The 24,172-nt window shown below is 38.0% G+C and overlaps 1 protein-coding gene across 1 annotated transcript; it reads right to left on the bottom strand.

Annotated features, from left to right (window-relative positions):
- Positions 1 to 4,314: 4,314 nt before the first annotated feature.
- On the bottom strand, positions 4,315 to 12,812 carry LOC118820078 (glutamine synthetase-like). Its single transcript, XM_036588202.1, has 6 exons — positions 12,624 to 12,812; positions 11,604 to 11,765; positions 10,200 to 10,346; positions 9,461 to 9,588; positions 7,201 to 7,400; positions 4,315 to 4,741 (listed from the first exon to the last, which is right to left on the bottom strand). The coding sequence occupies exons 1-6, from the start codon at positions 12,802 to 12,804 to the stop codon at positions 4,405 to 4,407; spliced, it is 1,155 nt and encodes a 384-aa protein (XP_036444095.1). The 5' UTR covers positions 12,805 to 12,812; the 3' UTR covers positions 4,315 to 4,404.
- Positions 12,813 to 24,172: the final 11,360 nt, after the last annotated feature.

Here is a 24,172-nt window from a genome sequence, read left to right as displayed (position 1 = left end):
GGCGCGGGCACGGCGCACTGACGTCATCGGCTCAGCGTCCAATCAGGGAGGCGCTTCACTATCACAGCTAGGAACATGGTTTAGGGGGTGGGGGGATAGCAGAGGGGTGTTTATTTGTTTGTTTGTTTCTTTCTTTTGTTTGTTCTTAAGTTATACGACATAGGTGCTCGGGATATTCATATTGGGATAAAGAGCCTTAAAAATAATTACTTTTCACTGTTAGAACCTTTAACAACTCGTTATTTTATATTTATAAATTATACTAAATATTTTGTTTCCCATAATCAGTCACGTAAGACGCTCTGGAGTAGGTTGTTAATGATAATAGGTTAATGTAGTTACAAATAATTCTATGAATACTAATACTACTACTACTACTACTAATAATAATAATGATAAGTGACAATCACAGCTTGAGGCTGATAACTTGAAAAAAATCATCATAATTTAACAATTACAGTCGTTGAATGACTTTTTGCTACTTTCAGTATACTTTAAATATTGAATATCACATCTAAACATACCTTTCATTCTCTAGCTTAGATTATTTAAAAGTGTATTGCATAAAATTGTTCTTATAGATAAAATAAAAATCATTAACGTTGGGATGCTGGCAAGGAAGTTGATGCCAAGAAAGCATTTTGGAACAGAAATGCACTTTATTGGTGTTGCTACCACTTATAGCAGCTCTTAGTGCTTGGTGGTTAGCCAGAGAACTAAAGACTATGCAGAAACTGGGGGTTATCTGAGGACATGAGACTCCTGTGGTTTTCAAAAACACCATTACCTTTTTCATAGAGGAAACCAGCCTGGACCCAGAGTTCCTAATAAGGGCGTGACAATGACGATACCACTTCAGAGGTCTACAGCATGTAGTACTGCTCCTCTCTTATTTTTACTCTTCATGTTATCTGTTAGGGGATACAGTGATTGAGCAATACACTGTGAGACAGCAGAGCAAGCTCATGCTGCAGTTATGGGAAAATACATTAACTTAATACACAATAGAGTTCAAACCTCCACCACCCCTCTTTCCTGAAAACACTAACACCCTCCCTTTCCCCTGGGCACGCTCACAGCAGCAGTTTGTCTCCAGAAGGCCTGGCCCTCTGCATTCAGTTAGGAACTAACGGAGGACAGAATGTGACACAAGATGACATTTTATTCATGTCATCCACAGGCATTACAGTGCTGAAAGACGAGTACTTGCTCTACCAAACATTCAGACAGAGAGAGATAGAGAGAAAGTGAGAGAGAGAGAGGGGTCGATGTTACCCGAGGTCAATGGTTGATTTGATCTGTCACCCAGAGAGCCAGCAGGTTTTTATCCTCATCCAGACATTAACTACAAAATCAGATAAACCAATATGTTATGTAAGAGGCTCATGGTAAAAAAGCATCCTAAGGTTACAAAACTCATTAGACATGGCTAGACGTTCATAAATACAGTAAGTCTATGCGTAGGAAAAGCACACATTACAATAAGATGACTCACTCAGGGCCTGTTTAGCATTCCTGGCTGTACAAGAGGAATGCTTATACAGTGCCAGTCTGCGGCAGTTATGACAGAGAAATGCCTTTGTGTTTGTACAGTTATACAGCTGTACACAAAGGCTTAAGGCCGTCCCCCCCCCAGCAACAGCAATTGCATATTAATGTGCAGAAGTGTAGAGGATGTGTGGTCTTAGAAAATCAACAGAACAGGGCACCCAAACTTTGCATATGACTGTGATTATATGGTTACAGTTAGATTTTTGCAGTTATGTGCCAGAGCTTTGATAAAAAGCCACACTATAACAGCTGTAATATAACCTTGAAATGCTATAGGGTTGCGACTAAATAAATATTGCTGATTATACAGTGGCTGAAATGTGACTGAAATACTCTACAGGCCAAAGGTTTGGAAGTTGCACTAACTTTGTAAAAATAATGATGAAAACGTTTATGCTTTCAAAGCCTAATGAATTGCAATGTTTAGTAGAACAGAAGTGTTTGACTAAATGTCAGTAGCAATAGCGTCCAACTGATTCTTCATTAGTTTAGCTTTGCTGATTCTCCTGAAGAGTTTTATTGCAGCTCTAATCAGATCATTCAGAGGCTCCTGAAGGCTTGCTGAATTGAATCAGGAGTGTTAAATTATGGGTTTGTAAAGAGTAAGAATGGGCCTACATCACTGCAAACTAAAGGAATATTTGGGGAAAACTCCTTGGGTGACCTCGATGTCAATAAAAATATTGTGTTGGTTTTCAGCAAATTGTTTTAAATGTAAAATATGCTAGAAACATTAAAATAGTCACTGCCTGTCTCCATACTTTGGGCCTGTAATGGATGTGAAGTAAGCTACAACATTCATGCACGTATATACACACAATGTTTACATGTTTTGACCTGATTCACCTATTTAATTGCTAAATGATAAAAATAAGAATTAGATGTCATACATAGAAATATTTTTTATAGATTTTTTTTTACCATACTACTGATGAACCAAATTCAGTGCTTGCATTTGCTGCCCCCTGGTGGACTCTACACTAACTGCTTGAGCACTCTGGCTGTGATAAGAATTCCACTGTATCTGACTTTGTGCCTTAAAGAACCCATACCATGCAAAAACAAAAATTCCCACTAATTTAAAAAATAAAAGAGTTTGATGTAGAATGTAAACATGTTAAAGTTTCAAAATGTGCCAAGTTTCAAAGTTTCAAAATAAGGAAACCGTGGAAACTAGAATTTACTGTTTTTGTGATGCCACAAAAGCCAACTCATTTACCTGTATCCTCCTCTTCACCTTACTGGACTTTAGCTTCACCCAATAATACTGAAGTTATAAGGAGTGCTTACTGCTTTTTGAGGACTGCTTTTTGAATGAGATACAACAGGAGGAGTTAAACAGAACAGAGCCCATTTACATAGATCAGTCTTAAAGGAACAGTAACAATCACAGCCTGTTTAATTCAAAGAGGTGAAGAGAGGTTGGAAAATTGTCATGTAAAAATGAATTATGGCTGTTTTTAGTACATAAAAACACACAAAAGGGGCCTCTGGGAAAAATACAATAAAATACATGAATCTATAGAACATGGGCCCTTAAAACTTCAGACAAGCACAAGCATATTATGTTTTTAAACTGTTGCAATATCTTAATTTTATAAATAAATACATAACAATATATAATATACATTTATTAATTTAATCTTCACCTGAAGATTAGCTTGATATTCATCTAAGGTTATTGCATATACACTAACTGAGCACTTTATTAGGTACACCTACCTTTAATTTAAACTCATTGTCCATTTTATCAGCTCCATTTACCATATAGGGGCAATTTGTAGTTCCACAATTACAGACTGTAGTCCACCTGTTTCTCTACATTCTTTGCTATCCCACCTTTACCCCATTCATAAATGATCAGGACCCCCACAGGACCACCACAGAGCAGGTATTATTTGAGTGGTGAATCATTCTTATCACTGCAGTAACATTGACGTGGTGGTGGTGTGTTAGTGTGTGTTGCGCTGGTCTGAGTGGATCAGACACAGCAGTGCTGCTGGAGTTTTTAAACACCTCAGTGAGAATAGTCCACCAACCAAAAATATCCAGCCAACCGCGTCCTGTGGGCAGCGTCCTGTGACCACTGATGAAGGACTAGAGGATGACCAACACAAACTGTGCAGCAGCAGATGAGCTATCGTCTCTGACTTTACATCCACAAGGTGGACCAACAAGGTAGGTGTGTCTAATAGTGGACAGTGAGTGGACAGTCTTTAAAAACTCCAGCAGCACTGCTGTGTCTGATCCACTCGTACCAGCACAACACACACTAACACACCACCACCACCACATCAGTGTTACTGCAGTGCTGAGAATAATCCACCACCAAAATAATACCTGCTCTGTGGTGGTCCTGACCATGGAAGAACAGGGTAAAAGGGGGCTAACAAAGTATGAAGAGGAACAGATGGACTACAGTCTGTAATTGTAGAACCGCAAAGTGTACCAATATGGCAAGTGGAGCTGATAAAATGGACAGTGAGTGTAGATATAAGGTAGGTGTAGCCAAACAATGGGCTCAGTGCATGTATAATAAAATATACTATTAATATAAACTATGTTTTGTGTTTTTCTTTACTGCAAAATCTAAATATTAAAGACAGCTTATGTCACTCAATATAAAAATCCTGAAATATAAATACAGACAGAAAAATGAAGACTACAATAACAGTGCCATTAATGATCATTGCTGAAATCGCAATTTTTTGTTATATTCTGATTCTGTGCTTCTTTATTGTCAAACAAAAGAAGCAGAGAATAGACACAGACCACAGAGGTAAAATCTAACAGGTAAACATCATGATCAGGAATGTAACTGTTGTGCATGTATGCTATTTCAGCTGAAACATTTTATTCCAGTTCATTAATTTCCGAATCACTCAGAATATCTGCCTCCTCCTCTTCCTTCAGTAGGCAGGTCCGAGCTATAGCTGCAGTCACAGCATATGGGTCACAGTTGGCGGCCGGGCGGCGGTCCTCTAAATAGCCACGCTTGTCCAGGTCCACCTGAAGGGGGATGCGGATGCTGGCCGTTCGGTTAGACACTCCTGCTGAAAACTCATGGATCTTGGAGGTCTCATGGAGGCCTGTGAGTCGTCGCTGGTTGTCCTGTCCACCGTGAGGGTCAGAGACCCGTATGTGTTCAGCATGATGCGGGCGTAGTTTTTCTATGGCCATCTCAATGTGACTGAGGTGGTGAGGAATCAGGGAGAAACAGAAAAAAACAAGAAATACGTATAATGTGCACTATTGCTCAATATGCAGAATCTCAAACAGGTTTTACCATTGATTTATAATGGAGTTATGATTTGATGTGTATTTGTATGCAACAGTATGTACACTGGCCAGGCATTTTAGGACTCGTCCCTCTCTTTGCTCTCACAGTCCTTCGTAGTATGGATTCTACAAGATGTTGGAAACATTCCTTTGAGATTCTGGTCCATGTTGGCATGATTGCATCATACAATTCCTGCAAATCTTTCAGGTGCATTGTCATGCTGTGAATCTCCCATTCTACCACATCCCAAAGATGGATTCAGATCCAATGACTGGGTAGGCCAATGAAGAACAGTGTCATGTTCGATAAATTAATTTGAGACGACTTATGCTTTGCGACATGGTGCTTTATCTTGCTGGAAGAAGTCATGAGAAGATGGACACACATGGTCAGCGACAGTACTCAAATAGGCTGTGGCATTTAAGTGATGATTTATAGATATTAACAGGCCTAAAATGTGCCAAGAAAACATTCCCCACTTTCACAACCTCCACAAGCCTGTACTGTTGACACAAGGCAGGTGGGGTCCATGGATTCATGCTGTTGGCACCAAATTCGGACTCTACCATCTGTGTGTCTCAGCTGAAATCTAGATTCATCAGACCAGGTATGTTTGTCCCAGTTTTCAGCTGTCCAGTTCTGGTGAGCCTGTGCCCTGTGCTGACGAGGCTTTCTGTCCGCAAAACTGCTACTCACTGGATGTTTTTTTCTTTATTGCATTCCAAGTAAACTCCATTCTAAGTAAATTCTAGAGATTGTTGTGCATGAAAATCCCAGATCAGCAGTTGTGTATATATATATTTATATATATATATATATATATATATATATATATAATAAACACTGTTGTTCAAAAGAAATCACTGTTCAAATGTTTGGAATCAACTACCCAACAAGTTAGGTTTTCAATTACAGCACTGTGCAAAGTTCAAATAACACCCTTCATTTATTTCTTTTCCAGTCACAACGACAATTAAGCCAGTAACGTTATTCATTTTTCAAGAATTTTAAATGAGGAGCTTAGATATTAGATAAGCCACTTGTGTAGGGAAGGGAAAGTCAAAGGAAAATAAATGACAAAACTGGAATTTCCAAAAGAGTTCAGAAAATTATTTAAACCTTTAGAGAAAATAAAGGTTTAAAAACAACCATGCAAGACCTGGTAGACCACCAAAACTGTCACCATCAGATAAGCAGAACATAGAGGAGAAAATCAAGCTCCACTCCTGCTTCAGATCTGAAAAAATCCACAGGTGTTTCTGTCCATCCTTTCACTGTGAGAAGACAACTGTCTTCTGAATGACAACCGTCTGAAAGCTGTCTGAAAGAATGTGTAGCTGTCAAGAAGCCTTTACTCAGAAACACTGAATGTGTTTGAGATTTCTTGGGTCACGAGAAGCAGAAAATGCAACCAATTTCAAAGACTGAGCTTTCGAGATGTGGAAAAATGCCACTGCAGATTTCTTTGAAAAACTGAAAGCAAGTCTCATAAGCTGTGATAAAGGCAAAAGGTGGCCAAAGTAAATACTGGAAAATTTCAAAATTATATTCGGTTATTGAAGCATCTGCATCACTTACTGTTAAATGTATGTTTCGTTGCTTTTTCCTAATGCTAAAAAATGAATAACTTGTATTTAATGACCACTTTGGCTTGAAATTGAATGAATGAAGGGTGACTTTTGCACAGTATACAAAACCAATTTTGTTGCCAATACATGTATAAAACGGTCCCAGACTTTACAAGTTTCAGTTCATTAGTAGGTGTGAGAAAGATGTAGATGAGGGAGGTAAGGAGGCAGGGTGAAGAAACAAGAAACACCTGAGAACAATTGCTAGGTGGGGTTACACACAAGATGCTAGTGAATTAGATAACAAAGGGGCGGAGCTATGTGGAACAGGTGGTAAAGCTGGGGCAGGGAGGGAGAGTAGCGGAGATGACTGTGGAAACTGTGACATCAGGAAGCTGTAAATCTGTGAAATGTTAGCTGTACAATGATGAACAGAGCTGTAGATAATTCCATAATAAGATCAAAGATGGATTATGATGAGAATTAAGCGTTTGAAGAGTATGTGGAAAATCTTGAGGCAGACAAGAATTTTTGTAAATAGATAATTATTGTACATTATTGATCATTTAATAGGTTCTTCCAAAAAAAACTTGAAAAATTGAATCAAACATCTACAAGTACCTCCAGGTGTCTGGTTTATAATATTTAAATTGACATTGCATATGTTATTGATTAAAATAACAACAACCACTAAGATGACAAGTGATTCCAAACTTTTGAACGGTGGTGTAATATAAAAATAATCTGAAATGTGTAGAGGTCATATATTGTATTCATGTAGAAAGCTTCAGCAGTACTCACTCAAGCCCCCCCTCGGCTCGGGTGGTCTCGGTGCTGAAGTTAGTGTGGCAGCCTGCCCCATTCCAGTTCCCTGCCACAGGTTTGGGGTCCAATGTGGCGATCACACCAAAGTCCTCGCACACTCTGTGCAGCAGGAAGCGTGCCATCCACAGGTGGTCTGCTATCTCAATCCCCTCACACGGACCCACCTGGAACTCCCACTGTGCACACACACAGCCAAACACACTTAACCAACCGTACAGAGCTCAGAGAGCATTCAGCATTCAGCAAACAGAGCACGGAGATGTTCAGTGATGTGTGTCATTGAACCTCACATAGTGCGTCCTGCATTCATATTTAGCTTTTTATACAGTACCAAATGTGCTTCTGCTGTAGCCCAGAGTGGAACTGGATGGGCTGAGAACCATTCGGACAAAAAACAAAACCTTTGAAGCGAACGAATCTTTTATGTTTGTAGTTTTTATAGTTGTTTTACAATCTAATAAAGTAATAATCCATAAGAGAACATGGTTTGCAATGACGACAATATAAAAAATACATATCTTCTTTTGTAAAATGGATGATTCTGTCCTAAAATGATTGTCTGAATCATGTTCACAGCTATTTTAAAATGCTCTATATCTACACCTGTGGTTGCCTCACAACTGAACATTTCATTTTGTCATTACCACTACAGTAATAATGCATCCAAAAACCAAATGTCTTGGTAGTGACTGCTTCATTAGTGACCATTTTGGCTAATTTTGAACTCAAAAACACTAGCCAGCACATGACTGGCAAACTTTGAACAGTTGTACATACATAACATCATAATATTTTTATTAAAACACAAAAATATTTATTTAATTGCAGAAAATATGTTTCAGTAGTGACAATTCTTACTACTAGAAACTCATTTTCAGACTTTGGGACACACTTACTTCAAAACAATGTGATCTAACTGCTCACCATGTGGCCAAGAAGGACAGGGATGCAGTCTCACTTCCAGCTCTGAAATGCAGGGGTGGGGCCCTATAAGGCTCTGCCCATGGACTAAAACTCTTTGTGTTTCGGCAGTGACACGAAAACATGGGACAGTATCTTTTAAACAAATTTTTTGTTTAAAAAAAAAACTCCTGATAAATCTAAATCTTACAAGTAACATTAACACAGGTGTAAATTTAGGGGTTAGAGTTTGGGGCAGTCACCTCCCAACAGAAAGTGCCTTATAAATGATGATTTTGTGTACATTTAGATTATTACTATCTCAATTAAAGCCTTGGGCTTAAATACATAATATAATCCTTGTAAATATCTAAGGTCTGAATATCTAATTGTTTTTTTTTAATTATTTTTTTCTTTTTTACTGTGAGAGCACATCTACTTGTTTTTACTTTTTGTAGAATGGTCCTCTTTTGGATTTGTGTTGTTTATTGCCACCATTTAAAAAAAGCACCAGTGCATTCAGTGATATTACTACAGGCAAGGGAATTTTAGGTGTTGATCCATGCCTAACAACACCAAGTACATGCAATAAAATAACAGTAATGCATAGCCTCTGGTGTCTTATTGCTTTAAATAGTAATAAGCACTAGACACAATTCTTCCTCTAAGCAATATAGTTACAAAAGCAGACTGTGATTCCCAAGCAACATAACAGTCAAAGATTATTCCATGAACAGCATCCAACCAAACTCCGCTTTGATTTGGAATCCACATCCTTGCCAAATATTTATAGTACTGTGCAAAGTCTTAGGCATCGGAGAACACACAGACAAAAATACCTTACTGGTTACAATCACGGTGACTGAGGTGGTACCATCAAGGACCTCTTTCCCCAAGAGGAGTGGATACAGTGTACACATTTGCACTATGTGGACCATCTATCATACCTGTAAGTTTACAACTCCACTTACAATTTTTTTAAGTAATTAATATGTTGGTTACAAGAATAGAAGTGGCTGACTCGCTGCACTCCAGTCATGATATGAATTTGTTTAATTACATTAGCAGCACTACTGATTTAATTTAATTAAGCATTAGAAAACCTATGTATTGTATGGTAAATGTAAATACTGGACATTCTGTTTAAGCAAACACATTGACACGTAGAATTACAATGCATTCGTATTTCTTCTAGTATTTTTTTACTTTAACAAATGAATGCTTAATGTCCAGATAAATGACTGTACATATCATTTTCTGAGACACCTAAGACTTTTGCACAGTGCTGTATACGTATGTATTTGTTCGTTATACATAGACAAGACTAGGAGCTTACCTGAGAGGGCATGACCTCTGCATTGGAGCCACTGATTTTGATCCCTGCGTACAAGCAGGCTTTATAGTGACAGTCCACTATGTCTCTGCCGAAGGCTCTGTCTGCTCCCACACCACAGTAATACGGACCTGAAGTTACAGACAGAGAGAAAATATGGAACATATAAAACATTAGGGTGAAGCTTCAATGTTTAAAGCTATGGCAGTATTTTATACACTATATACTTGTCTTAGCTTTTCCACTAAACACACTAGAATATTGTTACCGTTGTCAGAAATTTTGACGTTCTGTAGCATTTCTACACTTTTTAAGGGCAATAATAATGTAAAAATGGAGGTATATGTAAACTGTTAACGCTGAGTAGCTGCTGTTGAAGACAAGCACTATGCCACACTGTGTTATGAGGAATCTTCTTTTTTTTTAAGAATTATGCTGAGAAGTGCAATAGGAATTATTTTGTACAAGGACAAAGGTGCAATAGAGGTTCATGCAATAGTAAACATACTGTTGCTGTGACTATTTATTCTTATGCTGGATTGTCTGACTGTGTGTATTGCATTGTGCAGTGTAGTTGATATGTGATAGAGGGTATTGCTATAAAAAGAAATATTGACTTGATTCAACTTGACTGTTATCAGAGTCTAAAGAACAGTATCTGTATCAACAGAAATAGGCATGGCAATGCCTCTTCCAAAAAAATACAAATGATCTTTTGTAATATGCATGTTTTGTCTCTCACCCTGTGGTTTAGGGTAGCCCTTTGTGGGCCAGGCATATGGATGTCCATCCACACCCAGCAGAGTGTATTCCTGCTCCATACCGAACCACGGGCGAAACTCCTTCACCTTCTCCATGATCTTATTACAGGCGTGTCGGAGATTAGTGTCTACGTATGAATAAGAATCCAGGTGCAGACCATAATAAGTAACAAGATTAAGCAACAACCCCTTAAACCCCAGTCTATTGACCTTAAAGGGCTCATTATCAAGGCCTACTAAGTTTTCCTTATCATTTTGAACTAAGAATTTTAAAACATACCATTCACTTCCCAGTTTTCATGATGTCATGAAAACACACATTTACATACATCCACCTATCCAGCTATTTAGCCCCACCCATTCATGCTTAAACTGTAAGGTGAGATTACATTCACTCATTGAAAGTACAGTAACAAAAACAGCTTGTTTAACTGTAAGGAATGAAGAGAGGTTGAAAAATGGTCATGCAAAAATCACTTATGACTGTTTTCGGTAAATTAAACCACACATACATTATAAGTGAAGGGAAAAATGAAATGCAAGGAAAATATAAGATATGGGCCCATTAAGGCTCATTATTCAAGAAGTACCCCAGCCTCTGGAGTCTTAATTTATATAATCTTAGCAGATCATATAAATTATTCAGTGTGGTTCTATACAGTATTCTATATAGAACCATGAATACTCAAAGAACCCTTTGCATGATTAAAGCGTTCTTTGCATAATGAAAGGGTTCTATACAGCACCAAAAAGAGTTCTTCTATTATTACAAGCTTGTCATTGTAACAATAGAAGAACGCTTTTTGGTGCTGTATAGAACCCTTTTCAAAAAGGGTCTGCATAGAGCCATCTACAGCACATTCTCCATCAATCTGAAGAACTTTAATCATGCATAGAGTTCTTTGAGTGTTTACGATTCTATAGAGAACCATTTTCTTTACTGAAGAACCCTTGAAGAACCATCATTTTTAAGTGTGTATGAAAACTAATATGTAAGTTATGTATTTGTGAAAGTGAGGAATTGATATGTGGAATTTCTAGAGTTTGAAGTAATATTTCATCATTTTTCAACCTTATATATCTATCACATCTCTATCTCACACAGTTGGATATTGCAGACAATCATTTTGATGTGTTTCACTGTATTTAGAAAAGAACATAAACCCACTGACTTCAGACATATCTGTAGTAGAAGCCTTTGGGATGAGGCTGAAGCTGCCCATTGGCTTCTATGCATAATAATATTATTGCTTTTTGCTCTTTTCTAAAGAGTCCATTGTAACAGACTGTATGCTACAGATGCTACAGATAAAGATTTGGCTGAAAATCGTTAAACAGGCACTTTATTTTAGACTATCACAGAGTACAGATGTGGCCCTTCGTACCTGCAGGTTTGCGGTCATATTTGAGCACCTCGCACAGCACCAACTTGTTGGGGTCCAGAGCGAAAGGGTCTCTGAACATGCACACCGGAACCAGGAGCATGTCACTCTTTGTACTCTCTGCCTGGCTCGTGCTCGAACCATCGAAGATCCACTCTGGAATATCTACGACATAACATACTAAACTATTACAAAAAACTTGTTACATGTTTGGTTGATTTTCCAAGTAAAAATAAGTTCATCCTCTACAGCAGGTGTGATGAACTCCAGTCATGGAAGACCAGAGTCCAGCACAGTGTGTTGATTTTCCTACTTAAACACACCTGAATCAACTGACAAGAACCCTAAAAATCACCCATCTTTGCTGGACCCCGACCTTCCAAAACCACAGTTTGCCTCCCCATTCTCTACAGCAAACACTTAAATAACTTAAATATGGCATTTTTCTGCTCATTTCAGTGTACATTCATTTGAGTTTAACATATTGGAAAAAACAAAACATAAAAATGCGCTATATCTTTTGTACGGGCCACATTTTATGTTTTATTTTTCCCCCAATATTTTGTCCTAAATAATTATAAATAATATTTGCATTAAAATAAAAATTTAACTTATTTTCACTTAGAAAATCAACAAAACTCTGATAACAAGGTTATATTTCAAAGTTATATTACAGCTGTTATAATGTAATTTTTTGTCAAATCTATGGGACATGACTAAAAAAAAAGTGAATTTGTATAAATACAATTGAGTGCAAAAGTTTTGGCACCCCTAGTCAAAGTATATGTTCTGTTGATTTTTTAAGAGTGCACATCCTCTACACATCCTCTACACATCTTCCCATTAAGTGCACAATTACTGTTCATTTACTAAAGTTCACATATTTGGAAAAAAATAAAACACAAAATGTAGCCTGTGCAAAAGTTATGGCACACAATGCCGTTGCAGGCCTATATGAGCAATTTGAGCACTGAAGCCATAAAAAGTAGGGAGGGGAAGTTTAATCAGAAGTTCTTGCAGTACCGTCTATATCACTGGGTTCAGACTCCATGGTTCGAGTCTTGCTGCGCAGACCCTCGCCAGATCCATCAATCCAGACATAAGTGACTTGACACAGCCCACCTTGAGGTAGGCTGAGGTAGTGGGAGCGCAGGGTCTTATTCAACTGAGAGCTGGCAGACATGGAGGACATGGAGGACGACATTGCAGCACCTGAGAGGACTGAAATCTGAAGTAATGAGCAGAAAATATCTGTTCTGAAAATATCTGAAAAGAGTCAAAGAAGGCAATAACTTCTCTGGAATTATGGAACGGAATGCATTGTTTTGCTTTATCTGTCAAGTATGCAAGTAGAATGCGTATAACCTGTATAACTGCACACTGAATAAGTCAAGATGTTCATGATGCTGTTATGCAGGTCTTTCACTTTCTGTTTGTGTACTTTAAATGAAAAACTAAAACAATGCATTTTCAGTTGTAATGCACAGGCATTAAAAGCACTGAAGAATAGAGGACGTACAAATATCTAGAACACACAAAAACATTTTCTTTGAAAATGTGGAACATTCTGAAATACATATCAGATCATGAAGCCTTTTAAATGCATACTTACTCAGAGAGAATGAGATGTGCTTGTCCTTCCTGTTGTTGTCATCTACTCCAATCAATTCTTAAAACCTGTTTGAGATGCTGAATACTACTTTTATATGTCCCATGACGCAAAGGGAACACCTACTGTAGGTTAAATGTTCCATGACGCAAAGGTAACACCTACTGTAGGTTAATTAGAGCTTACTTGAGTGAATTAGATGCAAGGTACAACTCATGGAATAACACCCTCTAATATTACCTTCCACTGCAACAACCCCTTTCTGAATCCTATACCACATTTTGCAGGACTAAATGGACACTTGTCTGGTGTAATTATGCGCATATAACATCTTTCCTGTGCTTTGTGTGTTATATTAATTAAAATAAATGTTACATTGCTTAAACTTTATTTCATACCCTGCATATTTCTTACAATTTTCTACATTTAATTTTTCCCTTGAGGTTCATGTAATATAACAAAAGCCGCTATAAATTACTCCAGATGATCAACTTCTGTTTATTGTTAGAATTAAACAGGCTATTTGTGTTGCTGTGCTGATTGACTGCCACGTATTGGGCCTATTTAAAAGGCAGTCTGGACTGAAACACTCCTTATAACTTCAGTGTGATATGTAAATGTACTGGTTTTCATGATATCACAAAAACAATTAATTCTAAATAGACAGCTTAGTTCCCATAAGGACTGTATGGGCTCAGGAGTGAACGGTACACTAACAATATTAATAGGACACTCCAGCCAAAATTTAAAATTTAACCCTTTGTACATCTGTAAAGTAGAATAAAGTTTAAAGACTGGAAAACCATCATCTAATGTATCGTGAAGGGTGGAGGACCTTTTGAAAAACTATGAGATGGATTTTTCAGGGCAGTTTTTTTGAAATGGTGAACATGTAAGGAAGGCAGCTCGCTAACATTTGGAAGCTGAATATATTTTTACAGCCATTTAACTGTGATAACTATCTTCAAATCACAATTACAATGGAGTGGCTTGCAGATAAAGAGGACAACAAGCTAAAACCTATCATTAGCACAGTAGCCGTCTGGCTATCTGGATACCTCACTTCAGTTTGGTATCCTTTCTCTGGCTGAGAAAGACAGAAGCACAGGTTTTTTACGATTTACTTTGACACATTTGTATAATACATGCTGGCTAATGTAGTCAACAAAAACAGGAACAATACATAAAATCATGAATTCTGTCAAACTAATAAGGCTAAGGGTTATAATGGTGCACTACAGAATACTGCATAACATAAATATCATATCCAACTCTAATTATTTAATTAATTAAATATTTGGGAAAAAATAAAATGAAAATTTTATCTGTGCGAAAGTTACGGTACATTTTAAGTTTTATGTTTTATTTTTTCCAATATGTTAAGCTCAGAAAAATGCCCTAAAAACTCATATTTAATTTAATGATGTTTCCATAAAGATGTACAGAACTGCATACAAATCCGCAGTCAAAAAGAAACCCTTACCAGGCTCCACAGTGCACATGAATTCTTTTGGGAAAAGCACTCACTGATGCATGACTGTCAGCTGAACTACAAATTACTCTAATTTGCTGAGGCCAGTTATCCACCCCAGTTGTTCAGCACACAATTACATACTGTACTGGGACTCACAGAGACTGATGAGAGGGCTCTTTCTAAGTCATTCTCCTTGCAGAGGGAGGCACTGAAACACACAGAGGGAGCGCAGAGGGTCAGAACTCTTCATTAAGTCCATCCTTACTTTACAAATAAGCATGGCAGTAAAGTGTAGGAAATGCTGACTGAGGACTGAGCCTTGCTGGAGGCAGTGGTATTGGCTCTGCTGAACTGGCATCACTTCCTTCTGCTGATATTATAGTTCAGAATCTAAGCTAGTAGATAAAAAACTAAACATAGTTGAAGGTCTGTATATATGTGTACAATAGCATGTTTGTTCTCCAGACATGATTTTGGCGATACACGCCCAGTCTGACAGAACATGGTTGCCTCTAAACACTGATAAGAACAGGTAGTATTAAAAGGACTATACATTTTATCAGTCATTTAGAATTGTATTTGTGTTATCAGTGTACACTCATCACGCTTCACTTGCTATGAGCAACATCAGTCTAAATAGAAACTGTCAAGTAGAAATTGAATTACTATGTATGGGTCAATGACATGAAGTCCATTATTTTCCTCTAAAATCATTTTATAAATGATTTTATGCAAATACATTTTCAGTGCATTGAAATGAAAATCATTTTCAAGTCTAAAACATCAGGTGGTGCCAACCCTATGCACAGATTACATCATTTAGCTATATTAAATTCTAAATGAAATAGTTGGGCATGATCTTATGTTTGAAACATTTAAAATAAAAATATGTTGCAAAAGTTAAGAATATTAGTTGCTAAACTTTGGTCCATAAATTCTGATGTCCTCAACTGCCGTATCAGTAGCCCTTTTACAATATTGAATAAAAAATGTCACGTTTTTCAGTCATGGTTAGAGTGCTTTAATTTACAAAATTGAGTGCTCTGACATCAGGAAATAAAACAAACAACAATAAATAAATAATTGGTGTGGTTTGTAGTGCTGTTGCCTCACAGCAAGAAGGGCCTGGGTTCAATTCCCTGGCTGGGTAACCAGGCTCCTTTGTAGGTGGAGTTTGCATGTTCTCTTCACACAGTTTCCTTTGAGTACTCCAGTTTCCAGTCCAAAGTTGTGCTGCCAGGCAAACTGGAGATGCCAAATAATCTTTTTGGGTGGTAAAATTGATTATCCTTTTTAAAAATTAATTGAAACCATTAACAAAATACCAAAATCTATTAAATGAACATCAACACTTTGAATACATTCTTTCAGATGCAAAAATGCTAAAATATTGACCTGATAAACTTCTTTGCTGGTATACAGCTGGTGTTAGTCATCTCCTAGCCCTTCCTCAATCAGTTTCTGACCACAGAACTACTCTTGGCCAGATACTTTATGCAAAAATCCTAGCAACGCTGCCTGATACACTCAGTACAGCACCACACACATTACCATGTGTCAGTCTCACTGTTATGCGGAGAATAGTTCAGCACCCGGTTAGTATCTTGTCATCAACATGTCTGTAGTCAGAAACTAGCCACTGCTGAATGTGGTAAAGATGAGCAGCACATGCAGATGGACTACAGTCTGTAACTGTACACCTATGTAGACTTACAAAGTCGGTGGTCTTCATAAATTGGTAAGTGTGTGAAAGTGCACAACAGGAATTTCTGAATAGAGTATAAACTGGAAGACACTGCACATTACAATGCATTAGCATCCTGCAGAGCAACAACATCTGCAGAATCCTCCAGATAAACAACTCGTATTGAACACTTTAACGCAGCCGTATGAATAAAGGTCCCTAAATTGTTCTTGGCTGACATACAGTTCTTTCACTGGAACAGAATCTGTACATTACGGGGAGATTGTATCACCCTTTAAATTGACAGAAGCCAGGGTTATAATCCTCACTGTTGTAACTTAAGAATAATTCAGCCAGTCAGTACTGCTTTCCATGTAGCTACTGAATAATAAGCCACGTAATAAGCCTGGGAAGTTAAGGCTCTGAACCTCAAGAAGGTTCTTCATATCTGTATATCTCACTCATAACGTCTTCACTTTTTTGAAACAACTGTTTAATGTAGTGTGCAAACATTATTTCAAAATATACTGTTCACTCCCCAGTTATGAATGGCCTGTTTTGAATTAATTGATTTGTGATGTCATTAAAGCTCACTCATTTACATATATACACTTATTCAGCCTACAGCAGTTTAATCCCACCCATTTACAGTGAAGCTTTAAAGAATGTTTCAGCCTGGACCGTTTTTTGAATGAGGCAGCCAATCAGAACAAAGCTTATTTACATATAACAGTCTTAAAGGCACAGTAACAAAAAATAGCCTGCTCAATTCTAAGGGTTGAAGAGAGGTTGGAAAATTGTCATGTAAAAATAATTAATTATGGTCGTTTTTGGTACATAAACCTACACAAATGCCATAGGTGGAAAAAAATAGAAGAAATGTGTAGGATATGGGTCTCTAAACGAACCCATTCAAAGGCTCTTTATGGACCCAAAAGTGCTTATTCTGTGGTATCACTCAAAAGAGCCTCTCCCAGAACCTTTTGTTTTTAAGAGTCCAGTGAGAACAGTCTCTGTCATGCTGTAGCTGGTTGCAGGTGTCTGCTTATTTGTTTTTAAGGCCAGTTGAGGATACCGGTCAGCTTCTCAGAGCCCCGTGAGTACTGATTAGTGCATGACTCACAAAGTCTTCAGTAGCTGCTTTGTTGACATTCAGGACCAGTTCTTTCAAATGGAACTAGTCTGTCAGCTCACCTCACTGGGCATCTCATTTCTCATCATCGCTGTTATTCGTCTCTGTTACTATGGTGCCATCACTGAGTTTGATGATGAGGCTATTTGCTGCTGTGCTTTGCAGTGCTGTTGCAGACGAACGCAATGAGGACAGGATCAAGCTACGGCAGCAGCTTTGGGAAGCACCAGCCCTCAGGATGAGAAGGGATGAGGTCTAATTGCCCATTTACAGCATCCATGTGCAGTCAGAGGACAGGACTAAAGATACAGTGGCATCCACAGATACGTTCATTAACTCCATGGAAATGGTGTCGTGGATGTGAGGCGTCATCAGGCTAGCTCTTCCTAAAACAGAAGTGAGTGGGTGGCAGACACTTAGGCATGGAGCCATGGGTTTCTTCCACAGTGACGCACTAGTGGCTTAATGAAAGTAGAGCAGTAGACGGTGATCAAAATGTCAGCCATAAGAAGAATTATTGTGTATAAGGACATGAGAGTGAACCCTATATAGGGTCCTAGTCGTCAATGACAAGATGCATTGGTTCTGTGGCTTGAGCTTCTACACTCTTAAAAATAAAGGATCTTGACTTGGATGTGTGGTTCTTCATACATAACCTTTACATTATGAGGGGTTCTTTAAACTTTAAAGAGCTCGTATCATGGAAAACTGAACTTTTCTTAAATGTATCATACTGTTAATTTTGAAAAAACTGTTCTGTCCCCAGTCCATATATGGACATTAAAAACCATTTTACATTGTTTTTGTGATGTCACAAGAACCAACACATTTACATATATTCACCTATTTAGCTTACAGCAGTTTAGCCATGTCTGTTTACACTGAAGAAGTTCAGACTTGACTGCTTTTTTAATTGGGACACAGAGCAGCCAATCAGAACAGAGCTCATTTACATATGTCAGTCTTAAAGGCACAGTAACAAAACAGCATGTTTTATTATAAGGGAGTTATAAAGAGAGTTAGGAAAACAGTCATATAAATATGAATTATGACTGTTTGGTACATAAAACCACACAAGTGAACCTCATTGGTAATGACAAGTGACGACCTGCTGAGTACAAGGAATATGTAGGATATGGGCTCTTTAAAAAGGTTCTTCACACTCACTAATCTCATTTAAATAGATGGAAAGAACCCATCTTGGAACCTTATTTTAAAAGTGCAGACCAGGATTCAGCAGGTTATCACTGGTAATTCAGTTGCCTGTTTATTAGGTACTCCTACCTTGTACCTACATTAATTGGCCGTTTTATCAGAAACACCACACAGTTGCACTTTGTAGGGTTACAGGTACAACCTGGAGCCTGTCTTTTGCTGCACAATTTATGAGGCACCTTCTACTCTGTCCATCAATGGAAAGGGGCCACCAGGACCTCTGCTGACCAGATATCATTTGAGTGGATCTTAAACCATTGACCATTCTCAGCACAGCACTAACATGATTCCATCATGCACAAGCAAAACACAACATTCGTCCTTCAGTCTAAGAACATCACTGTCAGAGTGAGATTTCACTTTATTAAATATTACATACTCTGTACCTCGATGCTTTCTTGAGCAACACAGGAGTTGGTGAGCTTCCACAAAAACACAGTTACTGTTCCTTTTCAAACGGAGCAGATACATTTGTGGAAACCCAGGAACTGACGACCCACAGCAATCCATCTTTTCCACACAGAAAAATAGCAGCTGTCTGGTCACATACGACAAACACTGGTCCAAACGGACATAATACAACACATATAACAATGTGCATGCAATTATAACAGCATGTAAACTTCACCCTGTTGACACAGAACACAGTTGCAGTCATTGTCCATAAGGTACAGTATAAGGCAGCGCGTAGCATAGTATAATCATATTCTCACTCTGAGAACTCAGGTCCATCCACAGTGCTCCTGCTTTCTCATGCCTTTCTGACAATGCGGCCACTTTTCTTCCAGTCTCGTCCATCTGCCCTCACTGACTTGCTGCTGACCCTCCACGTGCCATGGCACACGCGAGCACTGAGGGGAGACAGGCATGGACTGATCAAGAACAAGCACGCACATGCACCACTGTACAATAAGGTAAGTTCAGTGGAACTCTTAAAGGGAAACTCCACCGATTGGTCTGATTTGTAAATTTCTGCATAAACAAAGTCATTCATTGATGTGAAATGGTCCATTCTAGAGTTATTATACAATATGGTTATGAATTCGCTGCCTGACATCTGATATATTGTTTGATAGTTTTGAGAAGGTTTTGGCCTAAAACATTTTTTTTTAATTTGGTAAAGAGGGAAATGCAGGGCGGTGCAAGGCAAAGTCACACTCAAAGAAAACCTCCCTCACAGAAAAGTCACATGAATAAATGTGTTTTTTGTACACTTTGCACATTAAACAATGTGCTATCACATTTAAAAAAGGCATGTGAAAAAATATATGATCATGTGAAAAATGTGTGATTACTATATATATATGTAAAATATATATTTACATAGTATATAAATATATGTCACCTTCTATAAAGGTTGTTTTATCATATTTACCACTAGTTTTCCAATTAAAAAACACGACGTGTATTTTCATTGGTTATTTTGGAAAGCAAATAAAATGGCTACATCTATGTTGCAAACAGTGCAATCCCTGGGTCCTATCACCACCACTGTAAAGAAATCTGAGCTGGCAAGTTCCTCTTTAATGAACCACTTCACTTCAAACCATTCTGAATGGCTTTGTTTTCTCAATGATTGAAATTGAGAAAAATTGGTGGAATTATCCTGTTTTTGAGGGTCATGATCATCTTTGTGGATTTGGCTGCATTTTTATTATGCATGCTTGCATACTATATCCTATTCTACAGTGTCAGAGCTGTATGTAATCACATGTTTATTACCTAAAATGAATGAAATGGTATTTACTGGCATAATTGTAAAGCATTTACATTCTCTTTATCAGTGGGCTATTATTTATTTTAAAGTGGAAGTTGTGCCCCCTTCATCTCTCCAACTGTCCCACTCTAGCAGAAAGTCACCCACCAGACAGGAGGAGGAATTCCTACAGGTGACTCTTTAACTAGACCAGCACATTCAGATAAACGCTGAAAAAAGAACCAACTTAAATGAAGCTGATGTGACTCGAGGCTCTGAAGCGCTCTACTGATAAACTGACTACACAGCAATCACGCACGCGCACACATCTGCCCCCACCCCTCCTTACCTGGAGCACCAAGTCAGAGGAGGCGCGCGCTTGCGTGGCCGTGCCGCTTGTCTCCGATACTGCACGAGGCCGCACACGAGCTCGTGCGCGATCATCAAGTAAAGCAGGAAAATGAGCACGGCGGGGTCCATGCTGCAGCAGAGGGTCTCTCACTCACACTCTGGAGGGAGAAAGACGGTGGAGCTGGTTTTTTTCCCACCCGTATTCCGACAAACCCCGCCCTCCTGCGCTGTGATTGGCCAGAAAGTGTTCACCACCGACAGCGGGATTGGCTGGATCAGCTAATAGATATTAACTACTTAAAGGGAAATTCCAGTGAATTTTCAAAATGTCTGCAAAATTCAGTCATTAAGACGTAAAAAGTTAGTCAGTGTTTTGATTTATAGAGAACCAAAAGATTGTCTTTACAGTGGTGGCCATTCAGAGGTTATAATCCACAGCACAAACTTAGCTAATTTATTTACTATCCCAGTTAATAGTGACCTACACCTCTTCTGAGTTTTTAAACATAATGTTAAAGGGGAACTCCATCTATTTTTCAAAATGTCTGCATTATTAAAAGGTTAAGATGTGAACAGAGTCATTCAGAGTGGTTTGGTGTGAAATGCTTCGTTCTAGAGAAACTCAGAGTCAGAATTGTTCACAGTGGCGGTGGTAGGAACCAGATGACCACCTCTAAAAGCTCCCTCACAGAAAGTTATTACATGAAATGGTTATGTTTTTTTACCCTAAAATGTATTTTAATCTATTCATGGTGGAGGGATACATAAAGGCAAAATAGTCCCCAAAGAAAACATATTTTTTTCATATTTACCACTGTTTTACCATCATCAAAATTACAAATAAACACCCAGAAGACACATGTAGTTTCACTATTCATAGTAAATATGTTTGTGTTGTAGGCATCGTGACCTATCACGTGTTCCTATCACCACCACTGTAAAGAAATCTGAGTTTCCCTACAAATGAACCATTTCACATCAAACCACTCTGAATGACTTTGTTTATCTCTCAACCACTGATTTATGCAGACATTTTAAAAAATCTGTGGAATTTAATGATTTGTTAAATAGTTGTAAATGCAAAAATAATAAAAAAGCACATTTCTACCATTAAAAGTTTTAAAGAAAATACATTTTAGGCCAAAACTTTCTCTTAAAACTCTTGTAAAACAATGTGTCAGACATCAAGCGGCATATTCCTAACCATTTGTTCTAATAGCTTTATGTGAGGTAACTTACAGAGATATTAAACATCTCCGACGTCTAGCCATTCAGACTACTCTGAATGACTTTGTTTACATCTTAACCGATTAAAGGGGCCATAGAATGGAAAACTGTATTTACAGTGGCATAGTTGAATATGTTTGGTACATAGAACTGACACACTGTGATCCTCAAACACTGCTGTCTCCTCCTTCAAATGAAAATCTGTATTTGCAAAAGAGGACAACGGTAAAATGGGCCAATTCCAAAATCTTAAAGTTACGTAACAGTGACTCATTAATATTTACACCTCTAAAATGTACACACCCCTGACCATGTCCAACTGAAAGTCTCACACTGAGATAACAACTTTACTTTGTGTTGTTGTTGAGATCAAAAGCAAGTAGCTAGCTAGTAGCTATAAGTAAGGTTAGCTACTAGTAGGCTACAGTAACTAGCACAGCTAACTAAACAGTATGATGGCCTCATTTATTTACATGGAGGTTAATTTTATTTTCCTGCCTGTGTCTATCTTGATATGTTGCTTCTGGCTGAGCCATTGTGGTGTTTTGTTTGCATAAACCAGCAAACCGGAGCAGAGCTCATCAAATCATTCATGAGACCCCCAAAAAAGTAGCTTGTTTCATTCTAGGGCCAAATCATAAATTGGCATCTAAAACTGCTTCTGGGTTTTTTCACCCCGACCAAAGTCACATACCTTCTATGTAGACAAGAACAATCTAAAATATTGAGTAAACGGATTCTATGGCACATTCAAAATTCACACATTTTGAAAAACCGATGCAAATCTCTTTCACAGCAGTCCCAGCTCTGGGGGGTGGGGCATGTCTGAAAACGGGTGGGGGGAAATACAAAGCAAAACTGTGTTTACCAGCTCTCCAAGCCTGCTTTGCCCATCCAAAGCGCGCAGTCTGCTTCTCTTACAGATGAACATTCCCATGTGAAGGCAAAGCCGAGCTCACTCTAAACGGCGTGAAGATGGACATCCACGATTTTGGTGGTTTTAGTTCATTAATCTTGCCCAAAAGATCAGCTGCTGTTCATTGTGAACACATTGCAGTCAGCGCTGTCTGTGAGGTACCGGGCAAACGGAATGATGAGACGTTGCTATGGAGACCGTTGCTATGGCAGGATGTCGTCATGCAGTCTGTGTTTGAGCATCTTCTGTTTGAACTGCATGTGAAACATTTCATTTACTACATGGCAGCATGACATAAATGCCTTTCTCAGAATTCTCAGCAGTATTAGAGATGCGCTCAAAATCCATTATTATTTCAGGGAAACACAGGCTGTAACAGGGAGCTCGCTATGGACTTCACTTTATGAGTGATTTCAACTATATAAGTCTGCAGAGAGGGAATGATGTAAGGAATACAATGTTTTACAGTCAACAAATCTATTATTATGCATAATAGTAAGGCACACTACTTAACTCATTGAGCCCTAGGCTTATTATCATGTCATTAATCTTAAGGCTTATTATTCAGTAACTATTACAGCATAGATTTGTTACCAGGTAAAGAAATACAAGTATTGAAAATACATATTCAAAGTGCAGAAATGACATATCTGTATACAGTCCAAGTTACATTTTGTAAAGGCAGAATAGTTACCTTTGACATTTTAGAAGAATACTTTTAAAATGCTTACCCACTAAATTAAAAAAAAGATATGTATCTTTTAAAAGAAATACTACAAACACTTCTTTATTAACTATTTTAAAACCAGAATACAACATGTAAAGACCAGCTCCAAAGAGAAACTCAAAAATGGCTTCTTTACAAACACTAAAGTTCCTGCTAAAGCCTGAGTAGACCAATAAACCAAACTGATGAGCCAGTTATTAATCTCAGCATTACTGGACTCTTTTGAGGGATGATGGAACTGAACAGTCTCTTCAGTAGTGGATATGTTCACCAGTGCTAAGCTTAGTATTCAATTTATACTGCTACTCAACAATTGAATTATGCAAAAATTTCATAAAATGAGTAGAATTACCTTTAAGCAGCACACAATTAACCCCTTAAACCCCAGGCTTATTATATATTAAAGCTTATTATTCAGTAACTACAGGGACTTCAATGCAAAAGCTGCTTGCTAGGTAGGGTAATACTGATACACAATTTGTGATTTTTGCACCACAACACAAAACATCCGACATTGATATGTAAAAAAGAAATGCAAATG

The sequence above is a fragment of the Colossoma macropomum genome, unplaced genomic scaffold (assembly GCF_904425465.1).
Source record: "Colossoma macropomum unplaced genomic scaffold, Colossoma_macropomum, whole genome shotgun sequence".
NCBI classification, from domain to species: Eukaryota; Metazoa; Chordata; class Actinopteri; order Characiformes; family Serrasalmidae; genus Colossoma; species Colossoma macropomum.
This window is presented reverse-complemented; position numbering and strand designations above follow the sequence as displayed.

Coding starts and splice junctions, on each gene's coding strand:
- LOC118820078 (XM_036588202.1), bottom strand. CDS start 12,804: ATGTCGTCCTCCATGTCCTCCATGTCTGCCAGCTCTCAGTTGAATAAG. Junction 10,347..11,603: donor ATATGACCGCAAACCTGCAG/GTACGAAGGGCC, acceptor ATTCATACGTAG/ACACTAATCTCCGACACGCC. Junction 4,742..7,200: donor CGAGCCGAGGGGGGGCTTGA/GTGAGTACTGCT, acceptor TCACCACCTCAG/TCACATTGAGATGGCCATAG.